The 17,410-nt window shown below is 44.8% G+C and overlaps 1 protein-coding gene across 2 annotated transcripts in view; it reads left to right on the top strand.

Moving 5' to 3' along the window:
* Positions 1-17,410, top strand: part of ehmt1a (euchromatic histone-lysine N-methyltransferase 1a) — a 70,649-nt gene that overhangs the window by 25,733 nt on the left and 27,506 nt on the right. For both annotated transcript variants that reach the window (XM_060907398.1, XM_060907397.1), the window contains exons 9-13: positions 11,328-11,545; positions 13,485-13,577; positions 14,666-14,748; positions 14,827-14,933; positions 15,047-15,169. In XM_060907398.1, coding sequence (XP_060763381.1) covers positions 11,328-11,545; positions 13,485-13,577; positions 14,666-14,748; positions 14,827-14,933; positions 15,047-15,169 — 624 coding nt within the window. The remainder of the gene's footprint in view (positions 1-11,327; positions 11,546-13,484; positions 13,578-14,665; positions 14,749-14,826; positions 14,934-15,046; positions 15,170-17,410) is intronic.

The following is a 17,410-nucleotide window of genomic DNA, read 5'->3' as shown; positions in this document are numbered from 1 at the left end:
TTTTGACACAATTACATACTAATTTGATCAAAATAGTCTGAAAACTTACTGGCATTCAACATTAAAACTTAACTATGTTTCCAATGATATGGAACCAAATATTTGTTTTATGGTATAAAGAATGATTTAAGTGCATCCCTTTTGGAGCTACCTGTGGTCAAAAAAGCACTTTTTCTAAATGACACGAGTAACTTTGCTAAATAGGACATATATTGCCATACATTCACCAAAAATAACATTAGGCCATTTATTAAAAAATGTTCTGTTTCCGGTCCACCGGCCGGGTGAGTGCCGTTTGTGCGGTTGAAAATTTTTTTTTTTTAAATGCCGGTTTTTCGACATTTTTTTCAGGTTCGTAAATCTAAAATCGAACTTGACATTTACGCATTCCCAGGGCTTTCCACTAAGGGTCATACTAGCCAGCCATGACAAATAAGTAGCCAGCCAGGGGGAGTAAACACAAAATAAACTCCTGTGCACGCAGTTCCCAGAATTAAATGTATTTTCCACAGATGTCTGTGAAGATTCTCAATCATCCAGGTCATAGTAAACTGTGGGTGGTAGAAAAGGGCAACTGGACTTGCTTGAAGATTCTTGAAAACGTTTCACCTCTCATCCAAAAGGCTTCCTCAGTTCTGTCTGACTAATAGGGAGTATCAGATATTTATCTTCTCCTGGATCAGAATCAGAATTCTGATGACCAGCTCATCTAAGGTGTCATTGAGGCATCATGTTGGTGTGGGTCACTGGAGGCTGGGTGTGAACGGCGAGTCATTAGGGTGATCAAAGGATCGCCCGTTAGGGTGATCAATGGCAATCTGACTCTCTCTGTCCTCCTGTGAGTCACTGAAAACAGCTGGGTCCTGGCGTACACCCAGCCGTCTGGGAAGATGTGATGTGCACATTGGACGGGACGGAGGCCTTGGTGTCGAGGTCTGCCGGAGGCCCGCACACACGGACCAGTGCCTACTTTTCGACTCTTGCCACCCACTGGAACATAGGTTGGGGGTCGTTGGGACCTTGTGGCACGGGGCTCAGGGCATTCCTGCAACATTGGGGGAAAGGGAGAGGGAGCAGAGTCATATCAAGAAGGCACTTCAGAATTGCGGTTATCCCAACTGGGCATTCCTAAAGAGCATAAAGGGGAGCATGGCTGATGGGGATGATGGCAGGAACAGACGCGGGAGCATTGTCGTTCCCTACATTTCTGGTCTATCTGAGAGGCTTGCGAGGGTCTTCTACAAGCACAGCATTCCGGTACATTTCTGACCCAGTGGCGCCCTGGGGCAGGAACTGGTCCACCCCTGGGGACGGAGTGCCCGGGCACAGGCGGGACGGCGTGGTGTGTGCAGTTCAGTGCAGTGGGAATTGCATGGATTCGTATGTTGGTGGGACCGGGCAGCCGCTGTGTGGGCGCTTGGCACGGGAGGGCCGGCTCCTCAGGCCAGGACTCGGCTGTCTACATTCATCTTAACAACAAAGGACACTCATTTCAGGATTGTAATGTACGCATTTTAGCCGGAGAGGATCGTTGGTATGAGTGAGGAGTTAAAGGCCAAGTTTACATTAGACTGTATCTGTCTCGTTTTCTTCGCGGATGCACTGTCCGTTTACATTAAAACGCCAGGAAACGGGAATCCGCCAGGGTCCACGTATTCAATCCAGATCGTGTCTGGTCCGGTGCTGTGTAAACATTGAGGATACGCGGATACGCTGTGCTGAGCTCTAGCTGGCGTCGTCATTGGACAACGTCACTGTGACATCCACCTTCCTGATTCGCTGGCGTTGGTCATGTGACGCGACTGCTGAAAAACGGCGCGGACTTCCGCCTTGTATCACCTTTCATTAAAGAGTATAAAAGTATGAAAATACTGCAAATACTGATGCAAATACTGCCCATTGTGTAGTTATGATTGTCTTTAGGCTTGCCATCCTTCCACTTGCAAGTGGTAAGTGATATGCGCTGGGATCACACACACAGCTGCTCAGTCCCGAATCACTGCTCGTACACTTCACTCGCGCGCTCTGTGAGCTGCGCAGGGCCGGAGTGCGCACCCTCCAGAGGGCACTCGCTGTTCAGGGCGGAGTGATTTGGAGCGCAGGATGCCTGCGGAGCCGAGCGTATCCGTGTATTGGCGTTGCTGTGTGCACGCGAATCGTGTATTGGCGTTGCTGTGTGCACACTAATCGTTTTAAAAACGTTAATCTGATGATCCGCTGATACGGGCTAATGTAAATCCCACCAAAGAAGCCATTTTTGTCAACCTGGAACGGCCGTCGCTGAACAGAGGTGGGTGTCTAAGACATCATTTGTCAACCATCTACAAGGCGGTCTTGGACACTCTTCCCAGACGGCTGGGTGTACGCCAGGACCCAGCTGTTTTCAGTGACTCACAGGAGGACAGAGAGAGTCAGATTGCCATTGATCACCCTAACGGACAATCCTTTGATCACCCTAATGACTCGCCGTTCACACCCAGCCTCCAGTGACCCACACCAACATGATGCCTCAGTCAGTACGTTTACATGCACATCCAAATCGAGCTGCTGTCGGTAATCAAGCAAAGGGTCCCAGCAGGGGTGCCAGAGAAATCCAATCCTACATGCATACTGTGAAATCGAGCTATTGAGTGAGGTGCATTGTGCAACTGAGCCACAGGTGGCGCTACACGCCCCATCGTGTTGGTACACTTCCGGTTGTCGTCATGAAGAGCTATTCAAGAGTATAAACAAAGGGACTACAGGCGGAAATTAGCATGTACTGCTATAACCTGGGACAGACATCTGTCCTTACCACAAGGATAATGTTTAATTTGTGCACTGTCCCTTTTAAAAAATAAAATAAACTCTAAACTCTAAGAAGAGTGTTTGTAGTTTGTATGTACGAGCAGAAGTGTTCCTAATAAAGTGGGCGGCTAAGGTGAAGTGTCATGCCGACCGAGGCTGTTTTTTTTTTTTTTTTCCCGACCGAGGCTGTTGTGTTTCCCGCTTGTGGTCTCGTCACTCGTCACTTCCAGAAGGGGCAGTGCTGAAGTAAGTAGCTCGAATACGTAGCTCGATAGGGTTTACATGCACTAAGTAGCTTTGGCAAAAATCGCATAATCTAGGTCGTGTAGCTCGATTCCGAGAAATCAAGTTTGGTTCAATTTCAGCCGAGCTAAGGTGTATACATGCCATTTAGAACTTCGATTTCAGACGAGCAACGGCAGAAATTCGATTTTCTCTATGTGCATGTAAACGCACTGACTAACACCTTAGATGAGCTGGTCATCAGAATTCTGATTCTGATACAGGAGAAGATAAATATCTGATACTCCCTATTAAGGCCAATTTATGCTGACAACCCAGTCCTCGCAGACAGTGTCGCAAACAGTGTCTGCGTAGCTCCCCCACCTTCGCAGACGCTCTGCGCGCACCTCCCAAAAATTGTGACCACCGCAGAAGCCTCGCAGACAGCGCCGCAGACAAGAGGGCTCTGATTGGTCCACTCTACATCCACTGTACACGCACTTCTGCTTCCCTACTTTCCCGGTTTTTGTTTTCACGACCGGCATTTTTAAAAACACGAGCGAAGATGGAGCAGCATGAAGAGCGGTTGATTGAAGAAGTACGTACATCTATACGACTCCAGTTCTAGTCATTATAAAATAAAAAAAAAGTTCTAGTCATTATAAGTAACCGGAGGATAAACACTCCACTAACCACACCCACCAACTACTCCTAGTGACTTCACCCCCCCCTTGCGTTGTGCCGGTGAATAACATCGCGCACGCCTATTCCCCCGCTCAACAATAAATTACAACTGTCTGCGAAAAGCTATCTGCGAAAGCCTTGTCGCAAGAGCATGCAGAGGCCTTTAGTCAGACAGAACTGAGGAAGCCTTTTGGACGAGAGGTGAAACGTTTTCAAGAATCTTCAAGCAAGTCCAGTTGCCCATTTCTACCACCCACAGTCTATTTTCCACAGACCATTTATTTATTCACTTTACTCAAATACAAAGTAAAATGGCAGTAAATCTTCTTTCTTTTCTTGCGTATTGCATCATGAGGCGTTCCTGGCTTGTAAATCTCTTATTTTCGGTGCATGACACATTCACGCAGCTGAGCATGCTATGAATTAACAACAACAACGGTCTGCAGTGGCGGCTACACAATTACACACTCAGCGAACATTTCTCCATTTGTGTATGAAAATACACTCCAGCCACTCAGTTTGGTTTTATTTACAACCAGCGGTGTCTTTTGATGCCAGCACGTAATTGAACGAGAGAAGACTGGTTTACTGGAGACAAAATAAGCGTCATCTCTGCTTCTGTTTCCTCCGACAGCCCCGACACACTACTGCCTCCGCCGAGTGCGCACGGACTCTGAACTGAATCAGCTCTGCGCATGCGCCGTGCGGCACAAAAAAATGGCAGCCACTATGAAGGAAGGAGATCCGGAGTTTTTAAACATTTGCTTAAGTGTGAAATCGCAAAATGGTATTCTAGCGAACAACAAAATAGTAAAGATTCAGAAAAACAAATCATTCAGTGATCATTTTAATAGTGTAATTTCATCTGAACTCGGCCTAACGCTCAATTTAGAACTACAAAAAGTCAGTGTGTCGGACATTTTAAGTACCTTTGTAAAAGTTGTGCAAATGTTGCAGTCAGCATTTAAAATGCTAACTTAAAGTTTTTGTACAAGTTTCAGTTGATTAAACTGTCATTTAATAAAATGTCTGCTTTTGTAATAAAAAAAAGTACTGAAAGAAAAAGCAAACACAGCATTGCGATTTCTTATCCATCCATATATATATATATATATATATATATATATATATTTATTTATTTATTAGTGCTGTCAAGCGATTAAAATATTTAATCGCAATTAATGTCGCGACTGTCATAGTTAACTCGCGATTAATCGCCATTTAATCGCACATTTTTGTCACATGAAAAACCATTGTAATTCTCTTATCAGCATAAAAAAGTGAATGGGCTTGCTCACCGTTCGAACTACAGGGGTACTCGGGGGATCCGAGATCTCCTGAAAAAGACATGAGATCCCTTGAAAACATGATTTGGGAAATGTTTGGGGGTCTCTAAAATATTGGCAAAATGTTTATTGACATAGCAATCGTGTGTAACAGGAAGCATTTGCATATCCGAAGTGAGCGCGCGATGGAGATCCGCGCTCTGAGACAAGTGCAAGCACCCCCCCAAGGGAAAAAAAAGGGACCCCCCGAAAATATCGGCATAGTTCAAACACTGGTTGTACCAAGGTTTTTTTTTTTTTTTAATTGCAGAGCATAACACGTCTTGTCACAGCCACTGCAAAGTGGAGCTGGAGCCGCCGATGGGAAAACGAAACCTAAGCCGAGCACCGTGGCTCTTCGGGGGAGGGCAGAGGACTCTGGCTGTGCGGGGCGTGGCATCATGTCACAGAGCGTTAATCTCGCGATAAAAAAATTATCGCCGTTAAAATTGAGTCAAGTTAACGCATTAATAGCGTGACATTTTTGACAGCACTAATATATAAAAAATCCCTCCCTCCCGACTGAATTTTTTTTGCTCAGCCGGTGGACAGGAAACGGATTTTTTTTTTTAAAGGATGGCCTTATCACCAATTTTTTTTTTTGCATGGTAAATAGAGCTATCACAGGGCTACAATAAACAACCAAGTTTATTTAGTCAAGCCTTTTGATATTGAAGATAAGTGTTAAATGTGATTTTTAGCTTGCGTACCCTGATTGTAAAACAACCCCTGAATAAGTAGGAACAGTATACATATTGCACGGAGTACAAGCAGGGACTCCGGCAAAAGTATGACAGCATAACTAAAAGGGCAGAGCCAGAAGGTAACACGGGCATGAGGAGCCCCGGGACATAAAGCAGCAGCCACTACACCGTCAACAAACTCGACTGAGCAAGCGAGTGGGGACTGACAGCATCCATACATCCCAGTTTACCCGCTCTGTCTGAGGATCCTCTAGATCTACACCTTTACCTCATAAACACTATTAACAAAAGGCTTGACTGACTAAACAGATATGTTTTCAGCCTAGACTTAAACACTGAGACTGTGTCTGATTCCCGGACACTACTTGGAAGGCTGTTCCATGTGCAGTTATGTTAAAAAATGTTAAACTTGCAACATACCTTTGCTATGTTCTTGCACTCCAGCCGCATGCTCCTCTCCATTTTTTTTTTTTTATCCAGAATTAGTGCACTGTCCCCAAAACAACCACAACGTCCTGCATTAATGACACATTTCCCTGTTGCATCCTTGTCGAGGTCACATCAGGACGCATTAGCATTTATACAACAAAAGATATGTGGTTCGATGCGTCCCGGACCACCTCAGCAAGTGGTTTGTGTGAAGGTGTCTCGGTGTCATTTGCACTTGTATTTGGCGCTGCATTTTTATCCCCCGCTGGCTAAAAGGCCCAAAGAGGGATTATGTCGTGGCGATGTCCGTCCTGGGAAAGGTGCTCACCTTCTGAAATCAACTCCTCTCACAATTTTCGGAGGAATTTCACCAAACTCGGGAGGATTCTTTGTTATGTGTCAGTAATACGCATCATATTTTGTTAAATTGGGTCACATTTTTACCAGCGTTACAGCCCTCGATTAACAAAATTATACTTTGACAATTTCATGAGTGTGTTTTCCTTCTGATATCAACTGCTCTCACAATTTTTAGAGGAATTTCACGAAACTTGGCAAAAGACATTGTTCTATGTCAGTAGTACGCATATTATTTTGTTCAGTTCGGTCACATTTACCAGAGTTGTGGCGCTTGATTAACAACCTTGTACTTTGATAATTTCATGAAGGTGTGTTCGCCTTCTAATATCAACTCCTCTCACAATTTTTGGACGAATTTCTCGAAGCTTGGCAGAAGGCCTTGTTATATGACGGTAATACGCAGATTGCGATTTAGTTTTGTTTGTGAAAATTTTCCCAGAGTTTTGACCCTTGATTAAATAACTTGCACTTTGACAATTTCATGAGGGTGTAGGTTCTTCTGAAATCAACTCCCCTCACAATTTGTGGAGGAATTTCACCAAACTTGGTAAAAGGCTTTGTTATATGACCGTTATACGCATATTGAAATTCCGTTTAATTTGGGCAAATTTGACCAGAGTTATGGCCTTGATCATTAACAAACTTGTACTTGGCAATTTCATCAAGGTGTGCTTGCTTTCTGAAATCAACTTCCCTCACAATTTTTATCCCCCGCTGGCCGGAAGGCCCGAAGAGGGATCATGTCGTGGCGATGTCCGTCTGTCCATCCCAGGAAGGGTACTCACCTTCTGAAATCAGCTCCTCTCACAATTTTTGGAGGGATTTCACGAAACTTGGCAGGATTCTTATGGAATCAATTTTGTGCCAAAATGTTCATACAATACTTTTGAAATATCAAACAAAAACGACAAATCAAAATACCAAAAAAGTCAATTTTTTTTTAGACTGGCAAACAAATTATTCGTGTAATCGTGCAAAATATCAGTCTATTACTCTTCAGAAACCTTTTATTTTTGTTCCGCGTCTTTCTCAGTTTTGTTTGACGTAATTTGTTTTGGTTGCGATTCCAGCTTTCTCGTTTGCGCTCCATGACTTTTTGCTTGCAGAGTAGGAAATGGCCGCAACAGCCTCCGGGGGAATGGCTGAGCGTAGCTGTCAGTCAAACACAAGTTAGCCAATGGGAATGCATTCCTGGACAGCCCACCCACATGTCAAGTTTGTGCCAAAACTGCAAGCAAAAAGTCAGGGAGCGCAAACGAGAAAGCTGGAATCGCAACCAAAATAAATTACGTCAAACAAAACTGAGAAAGACGCGGAACAAAAATAAAAGGTTTCTGAAGAGTAATAGACTGATATTTTGCACGATTACACGAATAATTTGTTTGCCAGTCTAAAAAAATTGACTTTTTTTTGTATTTTGATTTGTCGTTTTTGTTTGATATTTCAAAAGTATTGTATGAACATTTTGGCACAAAATTGATTCCATAGATTCTTTATGTCAGTAATAGCAGAAGCGAGCAGAGCCCCATAGGCATAGAATGTGGATACATAAAGAGACCCATCGAGTTGTTTTCTGATTGTGTCGGTTCTGTGCGTGTGTGCCTGCCACCACAGAAAACTCAACAACTAGTGAAGAAGTAGAGTAGTAGTCGGGACAGTATAGTAGTGAGTAACTTGTCGCTGTTGTCACCCGACGTTTTGTACAACATAAGGAAACAGTATAGTAATTATAACAGGAAAGAAATAAAACAAGAGGCTGGCTATGATATAAGAAAATTCTACAACCCAAAAACAGATGGGAGCTCTGCTTTTAGACAGTGCCTAAATCTATATATTATGCATATTGCAATTTTGTTCAATTCGGTCACATTTTACCAGAGTTGCCAGCGGGGGATATTGTACTCTCAGAGCACTCTTGTTGTGTTTTTAAAGTGTAAACAGGGTCCAGTGACCCAGCCTGCCATCTCGACTAGATGAAGATGAATACTAATGCCGCTTTTCCACTACCAACGCGGCTGAGTTGGGCTGAGCCGTGCCGGGCTGAGTGGGGCTGTTGGAGTTGCATTTCGACTACAACCGTGCTGAACCGTGCTGGCTGGAAGTGGGTGGACACATTGGGTGGAGTTAGCGAAAGTGGGTGGACGTCACGTGATGTCGTTAGGCGGCGCAAACAGTGACATCAGTGATCTTTTAAGCGGTAGTCTCACGACCCGGATAGTAAACAATAAACATGGAGTCGTTAGTGTTGCTGGTCTTGGTGCTGTGGCTTGTTGTCACCGACAACGCCAACAGATACTGGCAAGAGCGTATAGATGAGGCAAGGCGCATAAGGCTTCAGAAATTCTCGTAATTCGTAATTCTTCTTCTTCCGGGTTTACGGTGTTTACAGATCCCAGTGTGCTCGCGGGGCGTGTGTGGGCATGTGAGGACACTCCTCCTCACCAATCAGTGCACAGGGGAGTGTCTCCTCACGCCCCACTCGGCTCGGTTTGGCTCGCTTCAGCCCCACTCCAAAACCGTGCGAGTTTTGGGGGCTGAGCAGGGCTGAAGCGAGCTGAGTCGTGCTGCTCTAAGGTAGTCGAAACGCAAGCCGTGTCGGGCTGAAGTGAGCTGAAAAAGGGTAGTGGAAAAGGGCCAATAGACTTTATGGTTTATTATAATTAGCTACATTTGAAATATTTGTTTAAACAGATCAGGCTATACGCAAGCTCCTTATTCTATAACATGGAGCACATTTAGCGGTAGCATGCTGGCGAATACTTTAGCAAAGATGTCTATAACGTCATCTTTTTGATCCTGATCTAGACTAATATCCATGAACAGTGATAGTTTCATAGTTTAGTACCATGTTAAAAACTAAACTATGAATTAGGACGGCGATCTAACGGCACGTTTTACAATTTAGTAGGTTATTCAGAAAAGCCCCTCCCCAAGAGTACAGCTAGCATATGGACTTTACATTGGCTATATAATGGATTATTCAATCCACATTCACTGAATGAGCAATCATGCGCTCTGATTGGCTACCCTACTACTAAGATATCAGCTCATATACCGTGAGTAGAGAAAAACAAAATGGCGGAGCATGTTACTGAACCAGCCAAGGATGAAATAAAAACTCTACTTGAAAACAAAACCCCAAATTTTCTAATTTACACTGGGAGCCCACGGTCTGATCAGACAACCACTTTCATCGTTGAGACAGTCATAAAAAAAATTGGTGCGTCTTTGTGAAAGTATTTAGGCCTCTTTTTAAGCCCATAGCCAATTTTTTTTTTTTTTTTTAGGGTATCCACCAATATAGACCCCTTCGCATGTTTGTAAACAAACTGACCGTTGCCAGGATGCCCGCGCAGCCTGGACCCAGAAACAATGGCGCTGCCCATAGACCGGCATTATGAGCTGTCAGATTATGCAAAACAATTGTCGTTACAAGATCGAGAATGCTACATAAATAAGTTAACTCTAACAAGTGGACATCGCCTACCGGATCCGTATTTAATTAGAGTGGACGGACGATGTTAGTAAGTTCCCTGGTATACAATGGCCAGATATACTCGTACCTTATTGACAAGACTTCAGTGTACACCCACGAAAAACTTTGTGCCTACAAGTCTTTAGATGCATATGATTATGTGCGGGCATGTACAACTTGATTAACAATGGGACATTCATATTCATTTTGTTTTAATCAAATTACGCCAGTGATGTGATGGCAATGTGGCTTTAGCTACAACAGCAAATACCAACACTAAACAGCAATTTGCAGGAGGTAATGGCATGAAAGGAATGATAGTGTAAAGAGTGCAGCTAAGAGAAATCAGAGCTGCGTAAAAAGCGAGAGGCAGAGAGCAGAAATGAAACTGAACGGGGCGGGAGCTAGGTTAGAGCGGTCAACGCAAGTTGGCATTTAGAGCGAGGGCACACAATTTTACCTTTCCATCCTTGCTTTAAAATTGTGATTTTCGGCATACACAAATAATGATGGCACAAAATCTGGACTGCTTGAGTCAAGCGAGAGCTCTCCTACAAACAAAATTGCATGCAAAGCTAAGTTAACGTGCTAACAATATTCATAACATTGTGTAACTATGACCCAGCTAATCAGACAAACGTTACCAAAGTATTTTGCTACATCAATAAACGAAGACTAGAAAGAATAAAAAAGAAAGATTTAATAAATAGCCTGATCTTACCTGTGATGAAGTGGGCGCTGCAAACCCACGCATTTTTGATGGTGCTTTCATCCCAGTCTACACGTTTGATGGCTTGTAGTTGAAACGATTTTTTTTTTTTTTTTTTGGAATGGGTGAGATCCTGCTGGAATTCTGAACATTTTAACCCCATCACTGCTACGATTCTGACACCCGACAACACAACAACTAGGCATTTCTGAGCCTTTTTTGGGTCCAGGCTGCGCGCGCAATTTCCGCTTACGTATGAATGACGTTTACTGCGAAGGGGTCTATAGCTGCTGGAGCAGGGTGTTCCTTTTAAAGACTTTAGTACAATGAAGACAGGAAGTCTTCCGGGTCTTGTAAACGCAGCACAAAACTCATCAGTGAAATTGATCTGCAGATGTTTATGCTTTTACTGCCTGCGTTTTTAGTTTTTTGAAGACGTAGGATTTGAATAGCAAGGTCTGGCTTGGCACTCGTATTACAGAACAAATATTTATACAGCTGATGAGTTTGGATCTACTATCCTGCATTATAATTTTTGTAATAGAATCTAAAAGGTCTTTGCCAGTAAAATTATTCAGTGAAATGTTTAGGGAGAAGAAAGTTACTTGACTTGACTCTCTTCTCTTCTGCAGGGAACGTTTCTGGAATGCCAGCCAGACGGGCACATCTCGCACCGGTTCCACCAGAGTTGTGCGTCGACGATTCGCGGTCAGCTCTTCTGCCCTCACTGCGGTGAGGAGGCTAGCCAGGCTAAAGAGGTCACCATCCATAAAGCCACTCCTATTCCTCCCACTCCAGCAATCACTGCGGCTGCTTTACCCGGAGACAAAGGAGACTCCATTTCGGCAGAGTAGGCTCACGGCTGTCACGTTTACGTTATAAACTAAATGAAATCAACAGTTCAATGACCGTCCCTGTGTCCGGAATCGCTCTCTACTCACTATATAGCGAGGACGCCGTTTTGTAGCGCTGTCCGAAACGATAGTGAGGATTATTACACCCTATATAGTGCACTCAAAGTATCCCATAATGCATCATGAAAAGTAGTGTACAACCGATGGTCACTAACCAAGCAATATATCCCATCATGCATTGCGGTCACGCTGAAAGAAATCAAAAGTGTCAAATTTGATTTAATAAAAGGCAGCGGCAAAAGTGGGTGTTGATTTAAAAGAACTGAAAGATGCAGGTGCTTTGTATTGATTAATGTGGGAAATACGCTCAGTATAAAGCCTAGGTCACAACCGGACGTATGATTTTTTTGGCCGTGCGATTTTTGGCGTTTCCCAAATCGCTGCGGTTTTTTTGTTCGTGGACAAAGACGCACGTTGGCCGTAAGTTTGTCTTGCAACCTGAAAAAAACGTAAGCGCCCGTAGAGTTTGTTTGACATGACAAAGAACCTCTGCGGCCGGTCTACGGCTCGAAAATCAGCACGTCACACGCGCGCCCTCCGTGCGTTTCTTGCTTTTTTTGCACGTAGACCGGCCGTAGGAGCACGTACGGCCGGTTGTGACCGAGGCTTAATATGGATTTATCACAAAAATACATCTCATCTCATTATCTGTAGCCGCTTTATCCTGTTCTACAGGGTCGCAGGCAAGCTGGAGCCTATCCCAGCTGACTACGGGCGAAAGGCGGGGTACACCCTGGACAAGTCGCCAGGTCATCACAGGGCTGACACATAGACAACCATTCACACTCACATTCACACCTACGCTCAATTTAGAGTCACCAGTTAACCTAGTCTGGCTAACGCGACAAAGCTCTGCGAGCTATTGGTCTGGCCAAGATATTAAGCCCAACCGTTTCCCAGAGCCCGTGGTTGACCCGCCTCCCTGAAATGCCTCAGTTTGCTACTGGTCGAAGCCAGAAAAGGCTGTGACGAAGCTTAAACCAATCACATCACTCTTTCCTCTGACGTATGTGACGCGACGGGGCTAACTGGTAGATTAAACTCTTACCGAAGCCGGTCGGGAGCAAGGCGAAAACGTCCTTCCTTTCAATAAATACCTCCAGGGCTGCTCTTTGCGCCGTTTTCAATGAGAACTTCCCGTTGAATGCTTTCAATACAGCATCTATGCGTAATAGGTGCGGAAGCGTGAATGAAGCGCTTCCGGCATAGATTCTGTAAACAATCTATGGCTTCCGGTCGCAGTTCTGCTACGTCAGTGCCTTGAACACGCCTCTACCCAGGGCTGTTGGAGATGCTCAAAGTTGATTGGTTCCCGATTTTTCGGGAGCTTGGAAGAGCTGTAGATAGCTTGCCTGGCCAGACTAAGCTTGCAACAGGCCCTCGTGTTGCGTCACGCTTAGGATGGGCGGGCCCAGGCTACAATTAACCTAACCTGCATGTCTTTGGACTGTGGGGGAAACCGGAGCACCCAGAGGAAACCCACGCGGACACGGGGAGAACATGCAAACTCCGCACAGAAAGGCCCTCGCCGGCCACAGGGCTCGAACCCGGACCTTCTTGCTGTGAGTCGACAGCGCTAACCACTACACCACCGTGCCGCCCTACAAAAATACATGCATGCGTTTATTATTTTCAAAACCTACCAGCCGACTGATCTGGTACGTTTTAATAGTGCGACAGAAATGACGTAAATACCAGCACGACGGACAAGTGTCCGAAAGCGTGTTTTCATTTTACCAATGAGCTCACTATATAGTCCTCTATACAGTAATTCCCTATATAGTGAGTAGGGAACGAGTGAGCGATTTCGGACATGGGGTGTGTGTCAGGATCTTGTCTTTATTATTAAAGTATTGATCAGGTTATATTTTGTAGAAAGCCCAGAGCAGGCTCCTCACCTGCCGGTACACCTGTAGAACCGGCTGTAGAGTCACTGGAGACGGTTCTGGAAGCACTGGAGGATGGAAAGTAAGCTTGCATGTCTTGTGCTAAATTTTGTAGAACAGGTTTTTGTGATTTTTAAATACCTTTTGGCGAATGAACGCATGAATATTAGAGCTGCATATATTGCAGTATGTAATTATCATGTTATTACTCTGGGAAAGCGTGACTTAAAAAGTTTGAGTTTCCAATTTGCATATTCAAATCATCTAAACATGTAGGCACTTATTTTATCATGAAATCCCATGGCAAGCAATTCACTTATTATTCATTATCAAAAGATTTTCATGTGCAGTACATGATTTGGCTCACTTAAAGGAACAGTCCACCGTACTTCCATAATGAAATATGCTCTTATCTGAATTGAGACGAGCTGCTCCGTACCTCTCCGAGCTTTGCGCGACCTCCCAGTCAGTCAGACGCAGTCAGACGCGCTGTCACTCCTGTTAGCAATGTAGCTAGGCTCAGTATGGCCAATGGTATTTTTTGGGGCTGTAGTTAGATGTGACCAAACTCTTCCGCGTTTTTCCTGTTTACATAGGTTTATATGACCAGTGATATGAAACAAGTTCAGTTACACAAATTGAAACGTGGCGATTTTCTATGCTATGGAAAGTCCGTACTATAATGACAGGCGTACTAACACCTTCTTGCTCGCTTCAGCAGCGCATTGATATCTGAGCTCCCTATCAATGCGCTGCAGAAGGTGTTAGTACGCCTGTCATTATAGTGCGGACTTTCCATAGCATAGAAAATCGCTACGTTTCAATTTGTGTAACTGAACTTGTTTCATATCACTGGTCATATAAACCTATGTAAACAGGAAAAACGCGGAAGAGTTTGGTCGCATCTAACTACAGCCCCAAAAAATACCATTGGCCATACTGAGCCTAGCTACATTGCTAACAGGAGTGACCGTGCGTCTGACTGACTGGGAGGTCGCGCAAAGCTCGGAGAGGTACGGAGCAGCTCGTCTCAATTCAGATAAGAGCATATTTCATTATGGAAGTACGGTGGACTGTTCCTTTAAGAAACTTCCTAACTTACAGTAAGAGCAGTCCTGAAATAGTTGATGAATTATGATAAGCATTTTTTTTTTCTGCTCTATTTGTAAGATATAAAGGGTCAAAGCTTCCTCCGAAGCAGCTGTTCTTCTCAGCTCAGAGAGGAGAGCTTCAGCAAGTCATGCACCTGCTGGGTAAGGGGCTGTACAAACATTACATAGTGTTCCTAGTGAGGCACTGGTGTAATCCTGCATCATCTCTGTGGCGATCAGTGGAAGGAACGGACCCCAACTTGCAGATGGAGAGTGAGAGGAGGCGCACCCCGCTCCACGCAGCGGCTGCTGAGGGCCACAAAGAGATCTGCCATATCCTCGTTCAGGTATTGGAAAGCTTCATGAGGCTGCTAACATCACCTTGTCGGCCCAGCGATTTATTCCAAATGCAGTGTGAGTGTACTTCCTGTGTGTGTGTGTGTGTGTGTGTACCTTTGAGGCGGGAGCAAACCTGGACACGTGTGATGATCAGCAGCGCACTCCTCTGATGGAGGCCTGTGAGAACAACCACATGGAGACAGTGGAGTACCTACTGAAGGCCGGGGCCTCCACAGCACACAGGGTAACGATTCTCTGCTTTTGTGGGCATTTAATATAATGGCACTGTAAAACTAAAATACAGCTGTAAAATTGTAATTTACTGGAACGCAGTGCTGGGTCTAACAGGGATGATTATATGATGCACTTCATATAATAAAGACTTGATAGATGAGCTGCAGTAAAATCTTTTATACAGCCTTTGTTCTCTCCCGCTCGCACGCGCTCATTCAGTGTAGGCAGCTACACCTATGACTCAAAGCTGTTCATTTTACAAACAATTATTCATGGTATATAAGTATTGTCTTGGAAAGGTGTTTTCAGCAAAAAGGTACATATTAAAGGTGACGTATTATACCCCTTTGTCACAAGCTGAGGTCTGAATTAAATATCTGAGACATGTTTTGGTCAAAATGCCACAAGGATAAAGCACAACAGCTTCCTTCTCACGCTGTCTAAACAGCCCTGTTCAAAACGGCCAATTTGAGTGCCTGTTCCTTTAAATGATAATGAGCCACGGCTCACTCCACCCCTCTTTTCCACCAGCCAATCAGAGAGCACTTTCCCAATGAATATTCATTCACAAAGGCAGCTCTCAATCTTTGAGTAGAGATACTCCGATGAAGGGGCGGGCTCATTCTAATGAGCTTGTGACATCGAAAGGGGAGCTGAATCTGAACGGCTTGTTTTCTGAAATGGGCAGAACAAAAGAAACTGACTGGGTCATCTTATTTCAGAGTTTATAGGTTGGTAGGCTCCGGATAGCGGCACGGTGGTGTAGTGATATTAGCGCTGTCGCCCCACAGCAAGAAGGTCCGGGTTCAAGCCCCGTGGCCGGCGAGGGCCTTTCTGTGTGGAGTTTGCATGTTCTCCCCCGTGTCCGCATGGGTTTCCTCCGGGTGCTCCGGTTTCCCCCACAGTCCAAAGACATGCAGGTTAGGTTAACTGGTGACTCTAAGGCCCAATCCCAATTCTAATTTCTACCCCTTCCCCTCCCCCTTCCCCTTGGCCCTTCCCCTTGAAACTGAGCTACAAGGGATAGGGCTTGAAATTCAACCCTTATGTATTGGGATAGCCCTTCAACGATCGCATACGTCATCGCGTACCTCCGTCAGCGTTTACGTTAGCAAAACGCGACCAAATGCGTCATTGGCTGCGACCAGCCGCTACAGTCAGAGCCAGAGGCAGAACCAGAAATCTCTGCTGGCAGGGTGTGATTTTGTTAACTAACACCACTGAATGGGATATCTTTGGCGCTTCGTGCACCACATCCGACAGGATGAGGTGTCAGAACACTCATGTAAACAATAAAAGCGAGAATAACAGAACAAAACGTACGCAGTCAAGCAACCGAAAACAATACTCACTCCCAAAGCTTTTTAGCAGCAGCTTGGATTTCAGAAATCGCTGCTCATTCTCAGCTCGAAAGCGAATCAAGCGGCGTGTTTCCTCTGGATAACAACTTAAAACACGTAAATAATGGAGAAAATACATTTATGACAATCTTTCGCCGCGGGAACCGCCATCTTTCTGAAATCCACATGAAATCTCGCTGAAATCCGCATGGCATTGTGGGAAATCACTCAAACCCCTTCGTTCGGAGTCAGCTCCAGGAAAATCTCCGTTTGGAGGGGTACAGAAGCCCTACCCCTTCCCCTACCCCTCCGCGTTAACTGGGATTGGGATACCCCTACCCCTTCACGTGAACGCGCAAAATGGAGGGGAAGGGCCAAGGGGTTGGTCCAAGGGGTGAAATGGGATTCGGCCTAAATTGACTGTAGGTGTGAATGTGAGTGTGAATGGTTGTCTGTGTCTATGTGTCAGCCCTGTGATGACCTGGCGACTTGTCCAGGGTGTACCCCGCCTTTCACCCGTAGTCAGCTGGGATAGACTCCAGCTTGCCTGCGACCCTGTAGAACAGGATAAAGCGGCTAGAGAGAATGAGATGAGGCTCCAGATACCTTAATTGTCTGTACACAAGCACTGAAAAAGTGAGGGTGGGTTTTGTTTTTAATAATAATAATAATAATAATAATAATAATAATCATCATCATCACTGCTGCTCAACACGAGTGTGGCGGTCTATGAACATTTTTCAGACAATCTGGCCAGGAGGTTGTCCCGGATTTAAAGTGCATATCCTGGACCAATTTTTTTTTTATATGAAAGTATGTCCCTTTACACACTCATCCACAAGGGTAATTTTGCACAAGGCCATCTGTCTACAGCAGATAAAAATAAAATAACAGGGGGTGTTGTGGCTCAG

Source organism: Neoarius graeffei, chromosome 24 (genome assembly GCF_027579695.1).
Source record: "Neoarius graeffei isolate fNeoGra1 chromosome 24, fNeoGra1.pri, whole genome shotgun sequence".
NCBI classification, from domain to species: Eukaryota; Metazoa; Chordata; class Actinopteri; order Siluriformes; family Ariidae; genus Neoarius; species Neoarius graeffei.
The sequence above is the reverse complement of the archived record's forward strand: the minus strand, read 5'-3'. Positions and strand labels throughout refer to the sequence as shown.